This window comes from Coffea eugenioides, chromosome 3, assembly GCF_003713205.1.
Source record: "Coffea eugenioides isolate CCC68of chromosome 3, Ceug_1.0, whole genome shotgun sequence".
Taxonomy (NCBI): Eukaryota; Viridiplantae; Streptophyta; class Magnoliopsida; order Gentianales; family Rubiaceae; genus Coffea; species Coffea eugenioides.
The window spans coordinates 856,366-865,172 of record NC_040037.1 but is presented as its reverse complement, the minus strand read 5'-3'; the positions used below and the strand labels follow the sequence as shown (position 1 = coordinate 865,172).

Here is an 8,807-nt window from a genome sequence, read left to right as displayed (position 1 = left end):
TTTTTTTAAATAGAAAAGGCTGACAGAGGTATACTAGTGTTTTAACATATTGTGCTAACTTGGGAGCTTTCTACGAAATCAAAATTTGAATTTTGTTTTTGGTTGTTTCTAGGTGAATGGTATGCTTACAGATTTTGGAGATGACATGCATTGTCAATTTCTTGAAATTCTTCGTAATCTTTTGGATTCGTATACATCAGGATCACAGGTGTGTTTCTTGTACCTTTTGCAATCTATTTTTTGTTCTGGTAAATTGATTCCTCTTTTTTTTTTTTAAGCAGAATTATGTCTTCATTGATACAGTGTTCATTTAAATTATAATCCATCTCTTGGGGAAATATGGTTAGAAACTGACATATTTCATTGGCTTGGTTGACAAAGTTGCTAATGGAATGAAAAACCATGTGATGGATAAAAATTGAAAATAAACATCATGGAGACCTCTGCTATTTTAAGATGTAATAGATGTTTTCTTTTTTCACCACCCCCCCTTCCCCAAAAAAAAAAACCACCCCACCCACATACACACATTTTATAAGGCATATGGATTGCGGTGCTAAACAAATATAGGTGCTGCAATTTGGTTCATGATGATTGTTGTTTCAGATGTCAATGCCTAGAAGATTATATGCTTAGCCAGTTTTTTTTTTTGTTTTAGGAAATTACATATTTCCTTTTCACATACTGTGATTTTTGTGATCACTGCTAAACCGGGGGAAGTAGAAGTGGCCGTGGTTTGATTGTGTTGTCTTTGAATTGTTTATCCTGTTTGAGCATTTTTTATGATGTTGCAGAGAGAGTCTATCATCGACATCTTCTATGAGAAGCACTTGGGTCATTTGATTGATGTCATAACATCCTCATGCCCACCTAATAGCGCTGCTCAAGCTGTCAGTAAATCTGGGAGATCAGATGAAGAAAGTGGAAATCAAATTAGTGTCAAGCCAGAAATATTATTAAACATTTGTGATCTGCTATGCTTTTGCGTTTTGCACCACCCGTATAGAATAAAGTAAATTCTTGTAACCTTTTCCCCATACATAAAATCATCCTATTGAGACTCAGATAAGTGTCGTAACAATGTTATCTTGCAGGTGTAACTTTCTTCTCAATAGTGTGATTGATAAAGTTTTGCTTCTGACACACCGAAGAGAAAAGTACCTCGTAGTAGCTGCTGTTAGATTTATTAGAACTCTTATTTCACGCAATGTAAGTTTGTTTTATCTGCAATAGCAAAATTTAATGCAAAAATAGTTGAATTTTCTATTGGTTGCTAGGGGTTTTACTCCTTAATAAACTCAATTCTGTTTTAGAAATTTTACTGGAACATATAGCAGTTCTGCTGTACTTTCACCGGCTATGTGATACCTTTTGGCATTTTGCAGGACGAAAATCTGTTGTCTCATATTGTGAAGAATAACCTGTTGAAACCAATTGTTGATGCTTTTGTTAGTAATGGCAGTCGTTATAATCTGCTCAATTCTGCCGTTCTGGAACTTTTTGAGTATATCAGAAAGGTACTCATTTTCTTGCTTTTAAGTTTTTTCATGTTCTTTGGTCAGGAAAGGAAAGTTACTGGGATGGAAATGGTGAGTTTGGCTAAGCATGAATTCTCCTGCTGAGTAGAACTGGTCTTTTCTGTGCATGAGTCTAGAGAGGTAGAAAATAGTAATTGTAGGTGGAAACTCTTTTTCAGGTATTCTTACATGGAACATCTAGTTTCTAAACAGGGTACTGGGGTCTATTTCATAGAGCATATAGATGTAGCAGGACAAATGCTTATCTTATTGTAATGTGTGTTCTTTGCAGGAGAACCTGAAGACATTGTTGAAGTACTTAGTTGATTCTTTCTGGGAACAGTTAGCCCAATTTGATAATTTGCCATCAATACGTTCGCTGAAGGTTAAATATGAACAGGTACTACTTGCACCCATCTTGGTTTTTGTATCTTGCCTTTGGGTCACTGTGTTTAGTTTGCAATGGACTATTTCAGGCGCTTGAAAGTGCTGGATTGAGAAGTAACACTAATGTGTTAGACCCCAGAAAACGAATTGACGATCGTGCTCTTGAGAAGGAAGAGGAAGATTATTTCAATGACGACAGGTGTGTGCTTTTTGTTGATGCAAAACTTGAAATTTTGGTGAGTGTTCATTGAATTTGGTTAATACATTATCCTTCCTATTTGGTTTTAAATAGTGATGAAGAAGATTCAGCATCAGCATCTATGCCAAGTAGAAAGAGAGCACAATCCCAACCCAATTTGCCTAATGGTTCTGCTACAACCTATCCTTCTACGAGGTATTAACCTCTATTTGATGTCAAGTCTCCTTATTAACATGCCACAGTCTGGATTTTATTTTATTCTTTTCGTCATGTTGAAGATCTGGTGGGCTAGTTGACTATGATGATGATGAAGATGATGAAGATTACAAACCACCATCAAGAAAACGGGCAGATAATTCTGGTGAAGATGATGAAGTAGAATCATTCCGGTTGAAACGCAAATTGGCTACCAAGGATGAGCCTGAACCTAAAAAGCTGCAGCGATCACATAAAAGCTCAAAGCCAAATGAAGGTGTATTTGCTGCCTTGTGCTCGACCCTAAGTCAGGCTGTATTACCCGGTAAGAAAACAATCAGCACTGCTCCTGATATTCTCCGAACAGATGGAGGCAAGAATCCAGTTGAAACAAATCATGAAGAAAAGGGGGGGCATAAAGGCTCTTCTGACCAGGGGAAGAGCTCAGATGTGGACAATCTTGCTGACCAAGAAGAAGTTTCTCCTAGGTGCTTTACAGATGGCTTGTGTGGTTCTCCGGATAACGGACAACATGGAGATGATGGTCCATTGATACCGAAGGCATCACCAGAGATGGCTGTAAATGGATCTTGAAATACATCTTTTTGCTTCCTTTTGTGCTCACTGCCTACATGATTGGTGGAATTGGCGCCAATGGTCTATTGGCTTTGGGCGTTCGACTAACAGACAGGAACCGGCGAAAACCATTCCATCAACACTCAAGAGAGGATATTGTACAGTGCCATTATTTAGGTGTTAAGAAATCATCCTTCTTTCCTAGTGTTTTTTCCTTTACATTTTATTTGACTTATTGGTTCTTTTGTAAACATTTGTTAGCTATAGTTTTCCCTTGTTTTTATTATTTTTGGAAGCACATAATTTTGACTTTTTATGCTTTTTAATTATGTAGCACTTATAGGGCAATAAAATTGCCCTGCACGGGTGTCCCCTAATCTTGCAAGATACGGTAGGTGTAGGTGCACTCGAGAGAGGATGGGTTAAAGCTAATTTTTCAGTTTCACATCCGTGTAATATGTAGTTTGCCGAAGTTCCCCCCTTTTTTTCTTGGGGAGGAAATAGTTTTGTATGAACTTGTACATTATAATCTTTACTTGCTGGAAAATTGAAATATTAGCTCCAAAAACATTTGGCTGTCTGAATGAATAGATTGGCTCGGACAACAGCCAATCCCGAAGATTTTGGAATCCCACAGTACATGGAAAGGGTAATTTGGATGTTGGGAGCAGCTTAGAGTGATGGATTAGGGCAGTTGTCAGTTAGATGAGTGGGCTAATTAGAACGGTGCGATAGGCTGCCAGAAATTGAGATGGTGGTGTGGGCAAGTGGCTTGGGGTGGCGGGTAGAGGTTGCCTGAGGGAAGAGATTGGAGCGTTTGATTGAGATTTCCAATTGAGGGTTGTAATTGACGTTTCGTCGCTTCCATGGCGCTCAAGACAAAACATGCTTTTGTCGTTCCTTTCTTTTTTCAGATTTAAGAAATACGATAATGTCAATATCAAGCACCATGTGGATTCACTGCTTACCAGTTATGAAAGGGGGAGGAGGCATGGTCCAGAATGGTGTTAATAGCTTTCGAACACTTTCGAATGATTATAAACTTGTAGGATGAAAGTCATTTGAGTTATTATCACAGCTACGAACAGTTGTCCGTCACCTGCCCTTGATCCGCTGTGCCTCTGTATTAACAATGGTAATAGAATCGGATGTTGTTTATTCAAAAGAGATTAAAATGGTAACAGAAGAATAGGCTGCTTTTAAGTTCGATTGCAATACACAAACAAAAACACAAACTTGAATGCCTTGTGGCACAACACAGCATCCAGCAGCAGTAGCCAGATGAGAATGGAGGTATTCAACTTCAAATAGCTAGCTATCCAAGTGCAGAAAGAAACACACGAGTCGGAATGGGGATCATTGCAATAAGTAGACAAAATCAGGTGGAGGTAGCATGGGCACTAAATGATCGAAGCTCAGGAAATCAACTATTGTCAAACTTGCTATCATCAAGGCCACGAGGAAGCAGCGGGAGGGAATGACTGTGCGCATTCCCATCCACCAACTGCTAAAACGAAAAGAGATCAAGTCCAAGAAAACCAAGGACAACAGAATCCTTGATTAGTGATATTATGCTTTAGGCATACTTCAAGATGAGGAGCGTGTGATTAACTCTTTTGTATAGTAGAATCATGTGAGCCTTTACTCATTAAGCGTACATCTTTTGTCTATGTCGGAAAAAGAACCCGGTGGTTGGGTTATGACAACTCTCTTTGAGAACCACATACCGTGCAGGAGTCGTTTTTGGACCCCCTACAATTACAGTAGTGAGAAGCGAGACGAGCATTAGACAACCAGGCTTTTTAGAACAACAGATGCAGATTGAGCGTGGGAGGTAAGTAAAATGAGACAGCCAGCCAGATTGATGGTAAATTTTGTAAAAGCCATGCGGCCCATGCATGCTTATTTCTTACCAAATACAAAATCAGCGGAGCACGTTTCATGTTTATTACGCATCATCATTTTACTTAAATGACAATTTAAGTGTTGCAATTGTGGGTAATTAAGATTAAAAGAAGAAGTGCTAACTATCATCATCTCAAAACAAAAACTTTTTTTTTATGGGAAAAACAAAAACAATTTAAGAAGGGAATTATCAGAAAACCTACTAACTAGTACTAGTATATCGTATTCATAATTACATATACATATATATATAAATATATGTAGTTACGATAACATTCCTATAACTTAATCTATTATATTTTACAGGGAGGGGAGTATAAAGAGGTTAAAGAAGGGAATATACGTGATTACGATAATATTTCTATAATCTAATCTATCATATTTTACAGGGAGGAGAAGTCTAAAGAAACTGAATAAGGGTAGTACTAGTATATCATATTCATAATTATATATATGCGGTTACGAAAATAATATTTTTATAATTTAATTTATCATACTTTAGATGCAGGAGAGTTTAAAGATGTTGAATAAGGGAACCTAATTGATTTTATTCTATAGGAAAGAGAAGTCCAAAAATATTAAATAAGAGACTAACAAGTATACAGACCTAATCACAATTTTTTTTTCAAAATAAGTGAGACCTAATCAAAATTTTTATCTAAATAAGTGAGATTCGAACCTGACCGTCAAAAGAAAAATTTAAGTAGTCTACCAACTACTACAATCATAGTAATACGGTTATACACAAGACTGGAAATATAAAAAGTCGGATGCAAATGATACAGAATCAGTCTGAAAGAGACACGTTGAGTATATACAGCAAATGGTACAGAATCAAATCTGAAAGCGACACGGGGGGCCGACCTTTCCGCGTGTCGATTGGCACGCGAATTGAATTTCATTCGTCTCATTTGGACCTTGGCTTCTTGCGGAGAATGCAAAAGACTGAAAGAGAAGCCAAAAGTAATAAGAATAGAACTCTCCGTCTTCTCTCTCGGCTAAACCGATCCTCTGCAAAACCAAAATCCAAAACCCCAAAAAAGAATGTATCACTTTTTAGCCTCGGTGGTAGCAAGACTGGAGCCTTGTTTCGCGAGAAGAGATTGGGTTTTAATATGTAGTACGGGGCTCGCTTCTTTTCTCTGTAAAAAAGCAGATATAGATTTTGAACAATACGAAAACAGGCAAACTGAGGACAAAGCAGATATTGATTCTCACATCAATCTGTTGTTCGAGAAGAGATTTGAGCCTCGTATCCATCCCACGGAGGAGGTCGTTAAGACCCAAGGTTTAAGAGTAAGTCTCTCCTCCTTCTTGCTCTTTTTTTTAACTCAAAAAAAAGCAAAAAAAGAAAAAACGGAGCTCTTAAATCCTGATGGCTTTGAATATGTTTGCAGGATCTTTTTAAAGATCTTGTGACTAATGCAGAAATATGTGAGGATGGACTTTCTAAGGTAAATAATACCTTTTTCTATCCCCGTAATCGTTTTTTGTGCTGAACGAACATCAAACTACGCAAGGAGTGTAAAGTCCAAGTTGAGCCCTTTTGTTTAGTTGCTAATTTGCTACTAGTACTACTATTTTTTTTTTTAATGTTTTTCTTTAGCTGTTTGTGGATGATTTGATTTTCTTTCGTAGCCTGTTAAGTGGGTTTTAGTTTATGACCTGAATGAAGTAGTGAATAGTGATGGCCTCTTTCGGTCCCATTGGGATGTATGATGCCTGATGAATGATTTTCTCGTAATTCTTGTTGAACAGGCGACAATTGGGTAACTCGATGTTTATATGATGTTATTAATTCCTTGTGTGATTGGTGATTATCAGCTTCTAATTGTATTTTTAGATTCTGCTACGCTACGGGGTGAATAAATTCACCCCACATTCTGGTGACGTGTTTGATCCAAACAAACACAAGCTTGCTTTCTTTGTTCCTGATCCAAATAGGGAACCCGGACTAGTAGCAGTAGTGAAGCGGGTATGTAATTGGCCTATTATTATTTTTATTTTTATTTTTATTTTTATTATTAATTCGCGTTGTGCGTTTGCTTCTTCAAGGATGGATACATTTATGGGGATGAGGTTATCAGGCAGGCTGAGGTAGGCGTAACGCGTGGAGTTGCGACGCGGAGGAGCCGACGACCATCTCCCATCCCGTCACAGTGACCAGTCCGGGCCTTTTTTTCTTAGCTACCTCTACTACTGGTCTGCTACTACCATGTCTACCATTTTGTTATATTTTTTGGATTTTATTTAATGGTTTATTCGTATTCTGTGAGAAGAAACAGATCTGCTACTTCATGACTAGCGACTTCAGCAGCTCTAGTACTATATTTTGGATTTTGCTGCTGCTACTATATTTTGGTACTTGTTGGATATTATTTGATGGCTAGTTGGGTTGGTTTGGGTTTCTTTATGAAGAAAAAGAGGCAGCTGTGTTTTCTTCAATTATCAACCTCCGGTATTGTCACAATAACAATTGATGGTTAAGCGAACAATTGATGAATTAGTGAAAGCTGTAGGTGCGAGAGAGGATGGCTTAAAGCTAATTTTTCAGTTTCACATCCGTGTGATGTGTAGTTTGCCGAAGTTCCCCGTTTTTTTTCTTGGGGATGAAATAGTTTGTATGAACTTGTACACTATAATCTTTACTTGCTGGAAAATTGAAATATTAGGCTGTCTGAATGAATAGATTGGCTCGGACAACAGCCAATCCCAAAGATTTTGGAATCCCACAGATACATGGAAAGGGTAATTTGGATGTTGGGAGCAGCTTAGAGTGATGGATTAAGGCAGTTGGCAGTAAGATGAGTCTGCTAAGTAGTAGAACGGTGCGCTAGGCTGCCAGAAATTGAGATGGTGGTGTGGGCAAGTGGCTTGGGGTGGCAGGTAGAGGTTGCCTGAGGAAAGAGCTTGGAGCGTTTGAGTGAGATTTCCAATTGAGGGTTGTAATTGACTTTTCGTCACTTCCATGGCGCTTAGGACAAAACATGCTTTTGTCATTCCTTTCTTTTTTCAGATTTAAGAAATACGATAATGTCAATATCAAATGCCATGTGGATTCACTGCTTACCAGTTACCAGTTATGAAAGGGGGAGGAGGCATGATTCTTATGAAAGGGGGAGGAGGCATGATCCAAAATGGTGTTAATACCTTTCGAATGATTATAAACTTGTACGATGAAAGTCATTTGAGTTATTATCATAGCTACGAACAGTTGTCCGTCACCTGCCCTTGGACCGCTGTGCCTCTGTGTTAACAACGGTAATAGAATTGGATGTTGTTTATTCAAAAGAGAAATTAAAATGGTCACAGAAGAATAGGCTGCTTTAAATTCGATTGCAATAGACAAACAAAAACACAAACTTGAATGCCTAGTGGCATAACACAGCATCCAGCAGCAGTAGCAGATGAGAATGGAGGCATTCAACTTCAACTAGCTATCCTAATTTAGGTAGTCGTTGCTGCATAGCATACTACAAGAATCTTTGGAAAACTAATAATAGTTTCTTTTAAAAAAATCAAGGTCTAACATTCAAAAGAAATATCAAGTTAAACAATTAAGATGGGTTTGCCTTAATTAGGAAAAAAATCTTAAGATGAAAAAGTTTCAGATATGTGCACATAGTTACTGATACAAGACGAGATTTTCTTTTTCTTTCTTTTTTTTTTTTGGTAAATAATGCTGGACGAGATGGATACTCTTGTATGCAGTGTCGGTAAAATATGGAAATATTAATATGAGGGTTTCGTGTTTCGAAAAGGGGAAAAAAAAAGGGTTCAGTTTCAATGTTTCATACCAATAAGCAAATAGAGCACAATACTTGTCTATGCAGTTTGCGAGGTTCTGCAATTTTAACAGATTATAATTATGAAATCCAGGCAGATCATGCCTCCAGTAGTTGATGTCACTGCTAATTAAAAATTCAGTATGTAATCCCAGTTTGGTCCAGCAGTACCTCCAAAATAAATCTTGATAAATATCTTAGCATTAGGAAAGTGAAGTTGCTTCATCACCGTGATTGTCCTTC

General features: G+C 37.7%; 2 protein-coding genes across 2 annotated transcripts in view; both read left to right on the top strand.

Annotated features, from left to right (window-relative positions):
- LOC113764906 (serine/threonine-protein phosphatase 4 regulatory subunit 3-like) overlaps positions 1–3,442 on the top strand; it is a 12,120-nt gene extending 8,678 nt beyond the window's left edge. Inside the window, exons 3-10 of the mRNA XM_027308950.1 lie at positions 113–208; positions 795–1,012; positions 1,095–1,209; positions 1,386–1,517; positions 1,810–1,917; positions 1,994–2,103; positions 2,197–2,298; positions 2,382–3,442. Coding sequence (XP_027164751.1) covers positions 113–208; positions 795–1,012; positions 1,095–1,209; positions 1,386–1,517; positions 1,810–1,917; positions 1,994–2,103; positions 2,197–2,298; positions 2,382–2,892 — 1,392 coding nt within the window. The 3' untranslated portion in view covers positions 2,893–3,442. The remainder of the gene's footprint in view (positions 1–112; positions 209–794; positions 1,013–1,094; positions 1,210–1,385; positions 1,518–1,809; positions 1,918–1,993; positions 2,104–2,196; positions 2,299–2,381) is intronic.
- A 2,369-nt stretch (positions 3,443–5,811) lies between these two features.
- Positions 5,812–7,263, top strand: LOC113764449 (grpE protein homolog 2, mitochondrial-like). The gene is made up of 4 exons (XM_027308358.1): positions 5,812–6,075; positions 6,177–6,233; positions 6,623–6,754; positions 6,835–7,263. The coding sequence occupies exons 1-4, from the start codon at positions 5,824–5,826 to the stop codon at positions 6,940–6,942; spliced, it is 549 nt and encodes a 182-aa protein (XP_027164159.1). The 5' UTR covers positions 5,812–5,823; the 3' UTR covers positions 6,943–7,263.
- Positions 7,264–8,807: the final 1,544 nt, after the last annotated feature.